This window comes from Alligator mississippiensis, chromosome 2, assembly GCF_030867095.1.
Source record: "Alligator mississippiensis isolate rAllMis1 chromosome 2, rAllMis1, whole genome shotgun sequence".
Classification (NCBI taxonomy): Eukaryota; Metazoa; Chordata; order Crocodylia; family Alligatoridae; genus Alligator; species Alligator mississippiensis.
In genome coordinates, this window is record NC_081825.1 from 180907415 (window position 1) to 180924598 (window position 17184).

At 40.7% G+C, this 17184-nt stretch overlaps 1 protein-coding gene across 2 annotated transcripts in view; it reads left to right on the forward strand.

Moving 5' to 3' along the window:
* Positions 1 to 14566, forward strand: part of TESMIN (testis expressed metallothionein like protein) — a 41919-nt gene extending 27353 nt beyond the window's left edge. The window contains exons 7-12 of one of the 2 annotated variants that reach the window (XM_059722521.1): positions 3621 to 3712; positions 4258 to 4329; positions 5386 to 5488; positions 7431 to 7568; positions 8242 to 8417; positions 11273 to 14566. In XM_059722521.1, the coding sequence (XP_059578504.1) occupies positions 3621 to 3712; positions 4258 to 4329; positions 5386 to 5488; positions 7431 to 7568; positions 8242 to 8417; positions 11273 to 11465 (774 nt within the window). In that variant the 3' untranslated portion in view covers positions 11466 to 14566. Of the gene's footprint in view, positions 1 to 3620; positions 3713 to 4257; positions 4330 to 5385; positions 5489 to 7430; positions 7569 to 8241; positions 8418 to 11272 lie in introns of those variants that run through there. The other variant, XM_059722522.1, reaches the window with a different exon arrangement.
* Positions 14567 to 17184: the final 2618 nt, after the last annotated feature.

Below are 17184 nucleotides of genomic sequence, written 5' to 3' on the forward strand. Positions count from 1 at the left end.
TAAGGTTGCCTAGGTCTCCATCCAGTTTTCAGTAATCTCATGTAGGTATGGGTCTGTGATTCCTGCATAATTTTTTAGAGGAATGAAAGTGAAACCAATGTTAAGATCATAATATTTATAAAGAACAGAATTATTATAGTGCAGTAAAAGCGTTAACTGGCATTTTACTAACCAGAATACTCTATTAATTGGAATTTCCAATATTCCCCTATACAAATCCTCACTTTAGCAACCAGAATCTTTGCCAAGTCTATCCAGCATGCACATCAAGTATATTCACTACAAGTATGGCACTGTCTTCCGTATAACTCTCAGATAACCAGAAGTTTTAGATAACCAGCACCTCCGTTACCCTACTCATGCCAGATGACAAAGCTTTTACTATATCAAGTTATTGAATTTGTTATTCTTCTGTGTCTCGTTATGAATGGAAACAACTTTAGAGATCAAGTTTTGTTTATAAAGGAAATCAAAACTGATTTTTTTCCTTGGAAATGAGCAAAATCTTTATCCCAGAGCTTTAAAGATAAAGCATTAGATAGGCAGAGCAGTCAGAAAATGCGTAGGTGCCAACCTATGCCAGGTATCCATCACTCAAATTCCCATTTAAATCAATGAGGGTTGAAGGTATACAGAAACTCAAGGGATTGAGCTGTTGTAGGAACAAATTGTCAGGATATACAAAATATAAAATAGTTTTGAAGTTGAAACTCCTTTTTGTTCAGTTTGTTTAAAATACTAGTCCCTGAAGTATAGAAAGCATAACCCAATGTAGGTGCATAGTATTAATTGTTTCTGCCATTGTTGGCAAGCATCCTGCACTCCAGGAGGATTTACTTTTCCTTTCTCTACCCTCATTAAGGACTTAAAAGTGGAGGGTTGCTAAATCTTTATAAATGTTTAATTTGTTATTCCTGTTGGCTATTCAGTACTGCTGGCTGAGCAGGCTGTTAGTTAAAGGAAAATTAAAAGAATTAGATGGCTCAAGGGACTGATAAAGTGGTAGAGGGCCATTGATTTCTAGTTTGTCCATTCAAATAGAATTTAGGTTAGTAGTGACAGAAAATTATTATTTGATGACTTGCATTTCGTGTGGAATGGATTTATGGTTTCAGTGTAGATCACAATAGCCAAATATCTAAAATGCTGAATAAAATATGAAACCTGAATTTATTCTTCTATCCTTAAAAGTTATGCTTGCAGATCAGAGCTATGGCATCCTAGCCTTGCAATCTAAAGATGCTTTCATTGATGCTTTTCTTCTCTAAATTCCAGTTGATCTTCTTCTTCCCTAGATTTCTAATGCTGCTTTCATGCATGGATTTAAGAATTTGAAAAGGGGTAGAGATAGTGTAGTGCATCATCACATATAACACAATATGTTTTTCTCCGGTTAAAACAAAACTAGAAGCTTTACTAACATGCTAAGGGCCTAGGGCTGTTATTCAATTTAAGATCAAAACAAAAAAAGATACAACTTCATTGGACTGTGTATTAATTTGCTTTGTAACATGATGAGTGTGTCTACATGAGACATTTATTGCGGAGCTGACTAATTAGCTCCGCAGTAAAGTGTCAGCGTCTACACATGTGGTGCTATTAGGCTGCAATAAACTAGTAAGCGCTGCTGTAGGATAGTACTGCCCAATATAAGTACTATCTTACAGCAGTCTTATTTATTGCTGTGCAGTGCCCATGTAGACATTGATGGGGCTGGTTGGGGCATGAGGGGGCTAGCCCCAGCTATCCCCGCACTGTAACACCCTCGTGCCCCAACCAGCCCCTCCATAGCACATTCAGCTGGGTTGGATCAGCCACAGGCTGGGAAGCTGACTCCTGGGCCCCCTGCCAATCAAGTCTGTTCCACCCCAGCTCAACATGCCATGGTCCCAGGCACACATGCAAACACCACGCCCAGGGGCAATAACCTCCAGTGCAAACTGTGCTTGAGTTTATTCAGTCACCCTGATTGCACATGTAAATATTGCACATGCCCTTTATGTATAAAAAGTTGCTACAAACTAGGCCAAACATAATCAAAATATGTTTTGTTAGTCCTGTAGTCATTTGAATTAAGTGTACCTCTCTTATGCAAATTTATAAAACACAAATCTAGCATTCCTAAGTGTCTTGATTGTGTAACCAACACTTTACTGACTGCTATTTCTAAATCTGATTTAATGTTCACCTGAGTAAATGTTTTTAGCTAGACCTAAAAACAGTCTGCAGGGCTATAAAATAGGAACTATATTATCAGGAGTAGCTGAAAGACAGCAAAATTGCAGAAGTTACATAGCTTGATTAGTGGACTGTCAAGATCATTAAAAAAGAGAGAGGGTTATTAACACCTGTGGAATGGAGACAGACTTTCAGAAATCATGTAGATTATAAAGAATTATGGAGTTAATGTTTCTTTCACCACTGCCTGAATAGAAACACTGCTGCCAGTGCTAGGCAGTTGGTTTTAAATTTTGAGTGGAGTAGGAATCACTTTGCACATACTCTAAGCCCATTTAAAGGGCAAATTGCAGTTGAACTCAATGGAAAACATTGGTATTAATAGCCAGATACAACAGATTGCAGGAATTAAGAGGAAACTGAATCCAGGCTATTCAACAATTTGGGAACAATGAGTTAGTGCTGAATGGCATTAGGGAAACCTATTGCTGGTTCTCCACTGTAACAAGAACAAGAATCCTAACATAATAGTAAACCTTTAAAAAATGGTTAAGTATTCTAATATGATAAAAGCCTTTGTCTGTTCATAACACTTTACTCACACTCTGACTGGTTGTCTGAAACAACCAATCAGAGTGCTCCAAGAGCCTTCTGGACAGGAGGTGGCGGCAGAGTGCCGCCATCATGGCGGGGACAGAGTGGGGCCCTGGAGGTGGTGGAGACACTCCCCACTGGCCCTGCTCCCTGAAGGGGTTGCAACAGCACAGGGGGGATGAGGCCAGTGGCACTGGCCTAAACTCTCGCCCCCTCCCCACTCCTTGGAGGTGGAGGCAGTGGCAGGTGGAATAGGCCCAGACCCCAAGCAGCAGCGGGGGGGAGGGAGGAGCAGCCCTGGGCCCCGGGTCCTGGGCCTGATGTGGCAGGGGTTGAAGGGAAGAATGGGCCCAGGGCCAACACGGTGGGGGGGAGGGGAGGAGTGGGCCTGGGCCCGATGTAATGGAGTGGGGAGGGGAGGAAAGGGCCTGGGCCCAACGCGGCATAGTGGAAGGGGAGGAGTGGGCCCAGACCCGACACAGCAGAGGGGGGAGGGGAGGAGTGGGCCCAGGCCTGACGTGGCGGGGGAGGGGGGGAGTAGGGCCAAATCCCAAGTGGTAGGGATGGGGAGGGGAAGGGAGCAAATGGGCCCAGACAAGGGGCAGACATGGCACTCTGTCCCTGTTTCCATCCCCACTCCTCCCTCCTGGTCATTTGTGACAGGCAATTTGCTAGTATTCAGTATATTTTTCCAGGCCTGCATTTATTTTATTAGTAGACTTTTGCTTGAACAAGGGTTTGTGATTCAGTTTTCATAGTCTTCCTTTTTCCCTGCCAAATTCTAAAAATGAGAGGTATTGTTATTACAATGTAACACCAGCACAATGTTTCCTTTTTATTTTGAACAGCTTGATAATGGATCCTTACCAACTGTGGCCAGTAGTGCCGAATTTCATCCAGAACCAGATCTTCAGGGCTCAACGAAAGTTACTTTAATTGGGTAAGAACTGTGAATCTGTCAGTTTACAACTAATTTTAGCTCTAGGTTGACAAGTTTTTCTGCATTGTTGCCATGTTTCTTTATAGTTTTGGAGAATTCACTTCAGGCCATGATCCTTTTGAGCATAACATACTTCTTCCCTGCTTTCCCAAGCAAATAATGCATTTCGGTTACAGGAGTAGATATGTAAATGGATAAAGTGTGAATAGATGGCACTCAGGATTATATAACATAGTCCCTGGTTTTGTAGGACCAAAAAATACCTTGTTATTGTGCCCTGCAAAAGGCTGAAAGAGGAAAAAGTATAAGTTTTAAAACTTAATCTATATGCTAGGTGGTCTTCAAAGATGAACTATAATGTATTCATCATGTAATTTTAAAATGAATGGATCTTTCTTAGGCTTGTGTTTGTATGTCATCTTTATATAGCATTAATAATTGATGCTAAAAAGGTCAGGTTTTGTATTTTGAAGAAAAATATATGACCATTATTAATTTTAACATACATTAACATACATTTTATGTTTCTTTTAAAAAATATATAGATTGCCTCTTAGTTCCTGGGATATAAAGTCTAGAAAGCCATGTAACTGTACCAAATCTCAGTGTCTGAAATTGTAAGTAACTAACAAACCAGCATTTATTATGAAATACTAGTGAATTGCCCATCAAGAATGACAGGGGGGCAGGCAGGATGGAGCGCCACATGCCACCACTGCATGCTGCCACCGCCTCCCAGGAGCAGGGTGGAAGCTTGTACGCAGTGGCCATCACCACCAGCCACTGGCCCGCACTGTCACCACTCCACATCTGGCCACATGCCACCCCCTCTGCCCGCTCCAGGTCTGGCCCTGCCCTGCACCCTCCCTGCCTCCCCCCTCCAACTTGCGGCCCACTGCCCCACTCTGCTGCTGCTCCGCATCCAGCCGTGTGCCACCCCCCCTGCCTGCTACACATCCATCCCTGTGACACACACCCCCTCCTCCCGCATCCAGCTGTCTCTCTGTGTCTGTCTGTATGGAGCACTCTGATTGGTTGTTTCAGTAAGCATTGTGATTGGCTGCCAAGACAGCCAGTCAGAGTGCTCCAAGAGCATTACAGACAGACAGACACACACACGAACAGATGGACTAAGCCCTTCATATATATAAATGAAGTAAATGTGTTTTAGTACCAGCTAATAAGTTAGTGAACACCAACTATGTGTCCCCCGAACCAAGTACACCTTCCCCCCAAATACATAAGTAAGACCTTGGTCTAAAACCAGGGAGGGCTAAACCTTCAGTTGATATAAATTGGTGCAACTTTTTTTGGTCATTGGAACTACACCAGTTGCTAGGATCTGCCCTAGGAATGTATGTGGATACATTAGATTAAAAGAAACAGAGAATACAAAAATATTGCTTATAAGATATGATATAAGAATTAGGAAATAGTGTAAAATTCTATTTGCTAATCCATCCACACAAAAAGAAATATATACGGTCTCTGAGGCAGTTTGGTGATGTCATTACAGTTTTGTCATGTATTATAAAATTGAGTAAGAGGGAGAAATAAGTGTCAAGTGTACAGTGTGTGTTAGAGAGACATATTTTTTTGTAAAGATACAAAATATTCTGTCTTGAAATAGCTAATTTTTACATTTTATATGTTGCTTTATGTGTTGATCACAGATATTGTGATTGCTTTGCCAATGGTGATTTTTGCAGCAACTGCAACTGCAATAATTGTTACAACAATCCGCTTCATGAAACTGAGCGATTTAAAGCAATTAAGGTAATAAAAGTAGTGTGTTATCTAGGTCAGGCAGGAAAATATGGCAGTATTTTTTTCATTTTTCAAATTCCATTATTAAAAATGTATTATTTTAAAGAAAAGTTGACTGTTACCTGTATATTTACATACAAAAAGCTTGTCATTGAGAATTTTCATTCACTTTAAAGGACTTTCAATGTGTCTGGCACCAGAACCAGTATGACTGCATTTTCTCACATACAGCACACTCCCAAATAAAACATTGTTTTTTTAAAAGCAGAAAGCAGGCGGATTTTTCCAGAATCATGGCCTGCTGGTGTGACACAAAGTCCCCCAGAAAACAGTGTGTCCGGGAAGTGTAGCATGCCAGAAAACAGTCTGGGTGAAGCAGCAGGAACTTCCTGTTGTGATACAAGTCAAAAGAAACTGATACCCAAATTGCTGTCCACCTTGATAGATCTTCAACATCTCAGAGGAAATAGTACCTCAGGGAGTTTTTACTGTGGTGTTCTTTTTGTTTGTCTAGTGCTGCAGTGTAAAGCGATCTGATTGTCAGCCAGGTTGAACCTGGTTCCATTGAACAGAAAATTGCCTCCAGATATAAAAGCACTGGTTAACCTTTGAGTGGAACCAAATGCAGAGAAATAAAGGGGTACTGCCTGTGCAATATGCAATATACTAGCTTTCAACTGTTATTTAGCCAGTTATATTACCTAGCTAGTTTTTGTAAAATAAAATAAAATATAATAATTCTGTTCTTCAAAAAGAGGTACTTGGATCTTGTAATACAGTTTAATTGGAGTGTCCCTAAAATGGAACTATTGGGAACTGCCCAGTATCATTCTCAGCACTGTTAGGAACAGTTTAATCAAAAAGAGTTTTCCATATATTATATAAAACTATGGCATACTTTTCAAATAAAGAGAAATTAATATGGTGCTTCCAGCAAACAGATCCATATTTAGTAAACCATCTTGCAATTTTTGCTTACAAGGCTGAAGCAATCAGAGCTAAACATCCTTTACTGTTGATATGACCGATAAACTTTATCACTATATTTGTTTTTTACTGTATTATTTGTGGACCTACGCACAACATTTTTATAGATTCATGATCTGATTTATCACCATATTTGTACTTGATTATGTTACTTCTAGGAATAGGAATAATGCCTTTATAATGGTTGGCCCTATGTTATTATTATATTTGCATTTCTGTTGTTTTTTGTTCAAATTTATATTATGGCTGTATGTCTGTTACGTTTTTGGGAGCATGGCTTTCAGCCAGAATCCTTAATAAATTGAAATTGAATAAAACTATGGCATCTAATCCCTGGGGGAGCACTTTAAATGTCATGATGCTTTAAGGATATAGGCAGAGAAGTTTAAACTCACTAGCAGGTGCCTGCTTCATATTTTACCCTGTAACATATGTTTGATTGTTTTTTCAACTTACTGGATTTCTGTGACCATGTGAAAGGAGACAATTTTCTGGTCCTTAGTGTTGTAGAAATGTGATGATTCCTGGCATTGAATTCCAGTTTCTTTTTACCTGGAATGTTATAGTTCTGGTGAGATTGCACAATGAATGATCTTCAGTGTGTACTGATTGAGCCTCATGACATTACTTTTTTCTTTTTTTTGGGGGGGGGGGGGGTGGTGGTTGTTTTTTAAATGATAATGCAGAATAACATTCTAACCTTAAGTGGATTGTAGACAGCTGGGGCTACCAGTCTTCCATAAAAGGGGCATTGTGGGTTCCCTTGGTAGAACCCAGTCAGCTCAGAACTATTTGACTTCCTACCACCATCCAACCATATACTAGAATATAAAACTAAGCCCAAATAAGTGGATCTGTTGGAAATACCTCCAAGACTGAAAGTCCATGTAAATATGGTGCTTCTTTAAACACTAAATTATAATACTTCCTTTGAATTTCTTATGTACTGCTGCTTTCTTTTTAGGCCTGTCTTGATAGGAACCCAGAAGCTTTCCTCCCAAAGATTGGGAAAGGGAAAACAGGAGATATCAAGCCTCGTCATAATAAAGGATGTAACTGCAAGCGGTCAGGGTGCCTTAAGAATTATTGTGAGTGTTTTGAGGTTAGTCAAGTGATATTTCCTAGTGCTACCAGAAAAGGATATGTTTTAATCTACTTGTTTCTGTGTAAAAATACTAGGCATTGAAAATAAGTTTTTTTTCCCCTCAAATTGTTCATTATAACTTAAAGAACAGCTTTTCTTTCCTGTTTAGCTGAGGCTGATCAGCAAGAATTTTTCTCTTCCTAAAGTGGGAGAGAGTTTCTTAACAAGTTGCTGTGCCAAATGTAATCACTGGTCCATAGGAGAAGAGGAAATGCCATCATTTCTTAGAACCTTCTGAATTCAGTGAAAAGATTCTATTGGCTTCCATGCATTTTAAATCAAGCTTCAAGTGCAAATTTCCCCCTTCTGAGTAGCTTGGTAGTTTGTGTGGCATTTCCCACCTGACCCAACAAAGGCATCCATGTGTTGGCCTCCATGTTAGGTGAGGTAAATGTAGACAGACAGGGGAAATGGAATGAATGGGTACACATCTGGGATCAGGGAAAATAGATATCATTTCCGCCACTTTGATCCTATAGAGAATTTCCATAGTCTTCCTCTGGGAGCCTTTAGAATTAGTACAGGCATGGCGATTCCCTGATGGCATGGCTGTAATGGATGTTGTTATACATATGCTTGGTAATATATCAATTCTGTATTTCTTTAAATGTTAGTATTTCTCATTTCCCAGGCTAAAATTATGTGTTCCTCTATTTGCAAATGCATTGGTTGCAAAAATTATGAAGAAAGCCCAGACAGAAAAACACTAATGAACATGCCAGACTACACTGATATTAGAAATAATGAAGAAGACAACTCTATGTCAACATCTGCATTTGAAATGTTATCAGAATCCAGGAAAGATAGGTGAATATTTGAAATATGTTAAATTCATCTAAGTGCTCCACTATGCTTTTATAATATACTCTTCGCCATGTATCTAAAAAGCAGTAATTTATATTGACCAGTGGTTTGTGTAATAGGTGTCTGTTAATCTGCAAGTAACTTTAATTTTTTAGAATCAAGAAATGAAAAGGTTGATTACTTAAGACAAACCTTTCAGATATATGTTGCGCATACCTTGGGAAATAAATATTATTCCTTCTGCAGAACTGCAATTTCTTTTCTATTGATAGCAAGCCTGTCCCTTGTCTTTGTCTTCTTCCCTGCCCTATTCATAGATTCATTATTTCATAGATGCTAGGATCAGAAGGGACCTCAACAGATCATTGAGTCCGACCCCCTGCCTAGGCAGGAAAGAGTGCTGGGGTCAGATGACCCCAGCCAGATGTCTATGCAGCCTTCTCTTAAAACCCCCCGAAGTAGGGAACAGTACCACCTCCCTTGGAAGCCCATTCCAAATTTTGGCCACCCTTACTGTGAAGAAGTTTTTCCTGATATCTAGCCTAAATCTGCTCTCTGTCAGTTTGTGACCATTGTTCCTTGTTACTCCAAGAGGCGCCCTACTGAACAGAGCATCTCTGATCGCTTGCTGCATCCCCCTAATGAATTTGTAGACAGCCACAAGATCACCTCTCAGCCTTCTCTTGCAGAGCCTGAAGAGGTCCAGGTCCCTCCATCTTTCCTCATAGGGCTTGTTCTGTAAGCTCCTGACAATACGAGTGGCCTTCCTCAGGACCCTCTCGAGTCTATCAATATCCTTCTTGAAGTATGGAGCCCCAAACTGGATACAGTACTCCAACTGCAGTCTGACCAATGCCATATACAGGGCAGGTATGACCTTCTTGGTTCTATTTGTCATGCATCTGCTGATGCATGATAAAGTGCAGTTAGCTTTGCTGATAATTTTGTCATACTGACGACTCATGTTCCTCTCAGAGTCCACTAGGACTCCAAGATCCCTTTCTGGTTCTGTGCTGCTGAGAGTGTCACTTCCCAGCCAGTAGGTGTGCTGGATATGTCTGCGCCCTAGGCGCAGCACTTTGCACTTGTCCTCGTTGTACTATCTTGCTTAACTACTTCTTCCAGTGCCCCCTCTCCTTTCTTTCACTTTTTTTTCATTTAGCCAATCCCTTTCTAATATTATGCTGGCCAAAGAATTAGAAAAGAATTTTAAAAAAGGTGGTGGCAGCAAGACAACAGTTGTTGGTCACCACATTGTTCATCCTACTTGTATGTTATTGTGGCGAGGTGGGCATCCCTTGCTCGCTGCAGCTAGCTTCCTACCTGCCTCTGGGCACGCTGCCCACCTGTTTCGCCCACCATGCCTTGTTGGTAATTAATGAAGTTGTTAATTAAGGTGGGAGGCTGCCCATTTTTGTATCCCAGTATTAGGGGGGGGCTATCCATGGCTCTGTTCCACCTCTACACCGCAGCCCAAGCCTCACAGACAGCATCTCAGGCAGTTAGCTAAACCGTCACCCTTGCCCATTAGCTGTGGCCCCCAACCATGGGGACCTTCAGCTTTCATAAGCCCTGGCCCCGTCTCAGGCCCAGTCAGGACCCCGAGCTTCTGTGCTCATTGTGGCCATCCCTCATGGTGGGCCCTTGGCCCTTTTGACCCTTAGGTCCTGGTCCCAGCATTGACCAGTCGAGTCCCTCAATGGGGTCTTTGCCTCCTGCCTGCACTTCTGGAGTGAGGTTCCCCATTCCCGGCTCATGTGCTCCTGGGAGCATGCCTGGCCCTGTGGGGTCTCTCCCCAGCTGGCTCAGGTGCTTCCAGAAGCTCACCTGGCCTATACTCCTTCTTTGATGTTACCCTTCGCACACACCACAACTGGTGCTCCAGGGTCTCACGGGTACTCTCACTCCCCACCTGGAGCAACAGGTCATTGCGCTTGGCTACTGATTTTATTCTCAATGCACCCGAAGGAGGGCTGGGGTTAACGTGCCCCTACTCACCTTTCACCGGGATGGTCATTGGCCTGGCATTTCCTGGGGACTCCCATACCACTGAGAGCCCCACCAGGCCACCCACTCCCGGTAGGGTACACTTTTCGGTCACGCCCAGGACCAGGAGCCTCTTGACTATCCCCTACAGCTCCTGCCCCTACCTCCAGGATGATACCAGCGGCCTTGCAGCCAGGCAGTGTTGCTGCCTCTCCTGCCAGCAGGGAACTGATCTCATTATAAAGGCAGCCAGGGATCTAAAATGGCTACTGCAATCAGGCACCTGCTGGCAGCTTGGCTCAGGCCCTTAAACTGGCAGGCACCTACAGTGCCCCACCACAGTTATAATAACTGTTATAATAACTTAACCCTTTCTCTCCATCTGACATTCTGCTAGTGCTTGATGCATAATGAGGTTGGTAGTTACCTGTCCCTTCCTTGCTTGAGTAATAATGCAGTGGGGCTAAAATAATGCCTAACATTGTAGTTCCAAGAGTCAATACTAAGTAAGGTGACTCTGGGTGCCAGGAATGGAAACATGAAGGGACTGTCAGAGTCATGTTCTTATGAAGAAGCTAACGTGTGCTGCAGCCTTCAAAATCTTCTCTGGCTCCCTGGTCAGGCTTCTTATACAATACACCATGTTTCCTTTCCATCATATTGGTAATTATTTAGGAGGATTTGGCTGCCACGGCTGTTCCAGGTCAGCAGTAAGATATCCCACAGGGATACATTAACTACTAATAGTCAGCTACTAGATAGTACTATGTATTCTTCATCTTAGTAAGATTAGAAGACAATTGCATACAACAAAATAACTTTTCATTTTTTTTATGTAAATGTCAAATACTTTAAGTTTGTTTTCCTTACAGCCAGACTACTGCATGTATATCCTGGGATATTATTGAGGCAACATGTGCCTGTCTCCTGGCACAAGCTGAAGAGGCAGAAAAAGAAGCTTATTCAATTTGTGTAGCTGAACAAATGATCTTGGAAGAGTTTGGGAGATGCTTATCACAGATTCTACATTCAGAATTTAAATCCCAAGGAGTGAAAGTTGAGTAACAGAGAATATATTCTAAAACTAATTTATGATGATTTTACATACCTCCATACTTTAGCAATGTTGCAACTTGATAGCCTGATTTTGATCTCTCACTGACTTCTACTGACTTTCTGCTTAATTTCACTGGTTTAGTGCTCTGGACCTGATAATCAAACTGATTCCACTTAAATCACCTAAATTAACTTACTTATGCTAATGGATTTTCTTCTAAAACAGCATAGTTATCTTGGGTAAAATTCTGAAGTCTTTACCTAGACAAAACTCTCATTGGAGTCCAAGAAATTTAAATGGCTTTGGTGAGGGTTGATATGAATAAGGATACAATAAAAACTTAAGACTACAGTTTTAGCCGTTTCTGTTCTTAGGCCAATTACTTTTCCAAATTTTTTTACCTACTATGTTTCTCTCTTCTCTCTCTCTCTCACTCACTCTCTCTCTCTCTCTCTCACACACACACACACACACACACACACACACACACACACACACACACACACACACACACACACACCCTCCCTAGTATGGTTTAATTTTATCTTGTTCAATTTGTTAAAAAAGAGACTGAGAGAGAGGCCGGAGTTGATAAGTGGCTAGCTTGGTGATCAAAGGCCTGATCCAAAGCTGACAGAGGTTAATGGCCTTTGGATCAGCCTCCCACACAAAAAGCTCAGCTCTCTAGTACCTTAAAAGCACATAGGGAAAAGAACCGCCCTGTAACCTATAATGGAAAGGATGCTAGTCAATTGATATACTGTTTTGAGGATTCACATTTCAGGTTCCGGAAATAAATCAAATATTTAATTGAAGATTTTAGAGAGGGTCCCCATTTTTCCAGTTGCAATTTTGAATCACAAATCTTTTGGTTGGATGTGGACTATCGCTTCTCGGCCTTTTGGCTAAGATCAAGTGTGGTGTATATCTGAGATCACACACTGTGGCTAGATGGGGAGGAGGGCTAACAAAGAATCAAGCCTTCTAAGTTTTCTGTAATCCCTGTCACCTATAGCTGCTGTTCCTCAGTATTTAGGTCAGTAGAGAGTCTGTGAACAGACAGCCATGCCCATGCTAATAATTCCTGCTGCCAAACTATCCTTCCCTTTTCTAAATCTTGTCCTTTTGTCTCCATAAACTAGCTTCGTGCCTTTCCCTGTGTTCAAGTCTGAAGGTTTCCCCATTGGTACAACACAGTCTAATATAATGCACCCTGGAGGACATCTGAGACATTGGAGAATCATTGTGCCCATGTGAGAGAAGTAGCTTTGGGGAAGTAGTTTGAAGAAGTAGAAATGAATGCCAGTGAGAGAAGTTTTTTAAATTAAGTGTTAATGTTGAAGGAGGCTCTAAAAACTAAATACACAGGTATTGTGGTAAACAGAGCTAGAACTAAATTAGAGGACAAGGCTCTTGAGGCATCTTTACATGTGCTCTGGAGGTGAAGTGAGGCACTTTAATTAGAGTGGGTCTGAAAGCTGCTCTAATTAAAGTGCTCACAGTGTCTCATGTATTCAGCATCCTACACTTCAAAGTGGCAGCAGGGGTGCTTTAACTAAAGCTTGTTTGATGAACATTAGTTAAAGCACTCCTGCTGCCATTTTGAAGCATAGGGATGCTGAATACACAAGATGCAGAGGCTGCTGGAGTGCACTAATTAGCATGCTCCTGCAGACTCGATTAATCAAGTCTGCTCTGACGCCTTGTAATTACAGCGCATCAGAGCAGCATCCCAGCAAATCTACAGGCAACCTTAGGGCTGATGTGCACACAGTTTTTGCACCATGATAATGCTTAGAAACCAACATAGTTAAAATTCTGTAACTCCCTTGGGTAAACAGCTATGCTGATGTAGTAATTTAATATGAATCTAGCCAAGATACTAGCATCTTTAGTATAACTTTTTCCACCCTATGGAGGGTTTGTTGCTTTGACTGTGTTAGTTTCTAAACTAATATTTACAGCAGTACAAAAAGGTGTGTAGACTGGGCTAAAGAAGTGAGAAGGGTAGCATGATAGGGAAGAAAGCAATGAGAGGAAGGAAGCCCTTGTCAGAAAGGGAACTGAGAATGGCTGGCTGACAACCACTTAAGTAAGGTGTAAGTGGCTTTGAAACAATATAGTTTAAGGGTGAGGATAATTAAAAAGAACCACAAAAAGTCTGAGAGGGTTCAGATTTTTCCTGAACCTTTTGAAAGTTGAGAGGTTCACTCTTTTTAATTGTAAAAATGTACAATGCCATAACTTGTTAAATCATTCTTGTCAATACAGAGTGAGCTTCCATTCATATCATTTTACATTGGTCATAATGTAAGAAGGTGAAAATATATCGTGAAGACAGTGGGTGAAATCATCATTCTCTTGAAACTAAATGGAGTCTTTCCATGACTTAATTGGGGTCAGGTTTTCTTTAATATAAGTTAAAAGTGGCAAGGTACTAATGTGATGTGAAATTGGTAGGAAGTCACACACACTACAAATGCATAATGAATGTTCTAGAAGAGTTATACAATAAATAGATGTACACAATTTAAAGGGATTAAAAGTTCACTCTTCATTTTTATGTGAGTTTTATCATATACATTTTTTTTAAATACTCCATATTTATTTTATTGTACCAATCCATATTCAGCCTGAATGTTACAAGTAACCAATGGAGCCCTTAATTACATTTCTGCATCCATGCTTCAGTCCATCTTTATTCACAAAATAAATATTTTAATCGGTTTATTTTCAAGTTATATGCGTTATCTCGAAATACTAATGTTCTAAAACTCTTCTACTGTCCTCCGTATGTCAGAGCAACATTTTTCTTCCATTATTTTCTCTTTATTTCTCAGAGTATTGTTACACTGTGGCCTCAATCCACCAAAACTCTTACGTATGTGTTTAAATTTAAGTACTATCTCATGTCCTTAATGAAGCCATTCATGCGCATGAAGGTTGACACATGAATAAGTGCTTTACTGGATGGGAACCTGAGTATCTTTTCCAAGTTTTTAGTTATGCTTCAAATGTCATTAGTTTTATTTAATATAAGTTTGTTGTAAACTATATATACACACACACACACACACACATATATATATATATATATATATAAAGCAAATAAAACCTAAATAAATACAGAAGTGTGTACTGCTTTTATGACAATGGATGGGTCATACAGCTGATAGGTAACTTAAATGTGATTGCATTCTCTGAGTCATTTCTAGAAGTAGTTGCTTATAGCAAGGTGTAATGACTTATGGCAGGGGAGTCAAACTCACTCTGTGGGGCTCCTTGCAGATCAGATCTGAATGTGGCAATGGGGTGAGTGGCATGAGAGAGCCATGGAGAGTTAATGGAGCTGTTGCTTGCCCCCCACCACTAATGCAAATCCCCAACAGAGCTCTGTTCTGTGGATTTGTGCAGTGGGCCCTGCCCCTGAATTCTTGTCCGCTCTAGGAGCCCTGAAGGCCAGATGACACAGCATTGTGGGCCAGATCTGGCCTGCAGGTTGTATGTTTGGCACCCTTGATTTAGGATTTGGACTGACATACATTTGAACCACTTGAAATGTGTGACTGCCTCCCACCTGCCCCCTGGAGTGCTTCAAAATAGCCAAGAAGGCAGCCAATAATACTGTTCTCCAGTGAGGGGACTGTCAGCATATATATACAGTTATAGTATACCTATCAAGTATTCCTGTTCAGTATTGTACACCTGATGCCCACTGTCTCCCTTGTCAGTCCATATACCAAAAATGTATACTGGGACAGCTTCTCTTTTCACATAGTCGAATGTGATCCCACTGATTTCAGTGGATTTACACTGGTGAATTTGACAGCAGAAATCAGCCTAAAGTGACAGTGTGGTCTGAAATCAGCCAGACCCAGCTGAATAGTGGTTGAACTGAGAGAAGCTGCACAAAGGCTCTTACAGTGGATCCAGGAAGAGGTGAGCTGAGAAAAGGAGCCTCTAGAAGCATCAGTACAGGAGAGAGAATAAAATGGCTGTTTTACTTGACATGGCATTTAAGTTTTGTATTAAAGAATAAAGCTGTGTCCCAAAAGAGAACTGGATGGAGTAGTGAGTCCTTTCAAGCCTGGGGAAATTGGCTAGCTATATTATGTGCAGGCCAGCATCCTTTCATCTAGTTACCTAAGGATGTAGCATTTTATTGGGCCAATTGCATTAAAAATTGTTATATTAAATAATGCAAATATCTAAAATAAATGTGCAAATATTTTGAGTTTTAAAATAGCATAAACAGTTACAGGAGCTAGATAAAAATGAGACAAACAAATATACTTCATTTCATAAGGTGATTACTAGCTGGATACATGGAGACAGTCCTCTTCAAGGTAAAACCATTGCACCAGTGTTACTGTTCTGTTTATTGTTAAGCACCAACAGTATAAGCATTTTATGCTTACTTTGAAACATACAGGGCACTCACAGGCATGGGGGGAAAAAAAACCCATGCTTTACTGAAAGCAGCAGCATCTGTATAGATTGGGCACTTCAGCAGGACTTTTTGGTGCTTTTATCTAATAGCTGATTCAATCAGCTGTTAGATAAAAATCCTGCTGAAGCACCCAATCTATACAGATGGTGGGCGAGCCGGGTCAAACGAACGTGATGCCTCTTCTGGGCTCGATGCAGGGGCACACAGAGTTTAAAGTAAAGCACCCGGTTTGTGGGGGGGACATCTCTAAACAGTCACAATGCTGGTAACTGCTAGAGAAAAGGTACCAGACTGATTGAACCTTTGGCCTAGCCTGGTTTAATCCTGTCTGATAATTAGTTAGTGTTCCTAGCTACAGAACTGCTTTGTTCAGCAAGTTAAGCCAGCTTGTCAACATGCTTTGATATTTAATGTTCAAGACATACATTTAAAAATGAAGCCCCATTTTCACAAAACCCATACAAATATCCCAACACAATGGATTCATAAGACAAATATTCCTTGTAAAAATCAAATAGGTCTGGAATTCTCTGTCTGCTTTAAATTACATTTTAAGAAGATGCTGTAATCCATTATTAAAAATATTTGTAGCATCAACATTATGTGTTTACTGAATGGTACATTCACGATCTTTCAGGTAGTTTATTTTTAACACTTTGATTAGATTCTATTTCATGCTTTCTCTTTTCCTGATGTGGTTTCTTTCTCCTGTCATCCCTTTTGTCAGGATAACCATATGAAATGGTCAGTTCTTTCCCTGAGTTACAACAAACCTATTGTTTGCCATTTTTCAGAAAAATAAATTACATCTTCCAAATTATTTAGGGGTAAAAATGGCACTAATTAAAATGAAGACTATATGTCTGTAACACAGAACTCTAGTTAACTAGAGAAAAAGAGTGATTTTATAGGTAAAACACTGGCTTGGGCGTGGGAGAGTTAAGCCCAGTTCCTCTCTCTGCTAATGACTTCCCATAAGGTCTTGGAAATATGATTTATCTGGCCCTGATTCAGGAAAGCATTTAGGCAGGGGTCTAAGTAATAAAGTTAAGATCATACTTCAGTGCTGTTCTCAGCTGGGGTATTTGTACCTTAGGCACACTATTTGTAAAATAGGATTTTCTTTATCCTGCCCTTCACCTGTCTTGTTTATTTAGGGTTTGATCCATAATTCAAAGCCACAGGAGTCTGTCCATTTGACTTCAGTAGAATTTGAATCAGGTCATTAGACCAGGGGTTTGCAACCAACAGCCCAGCCCACGGACATGGGGCTTCAG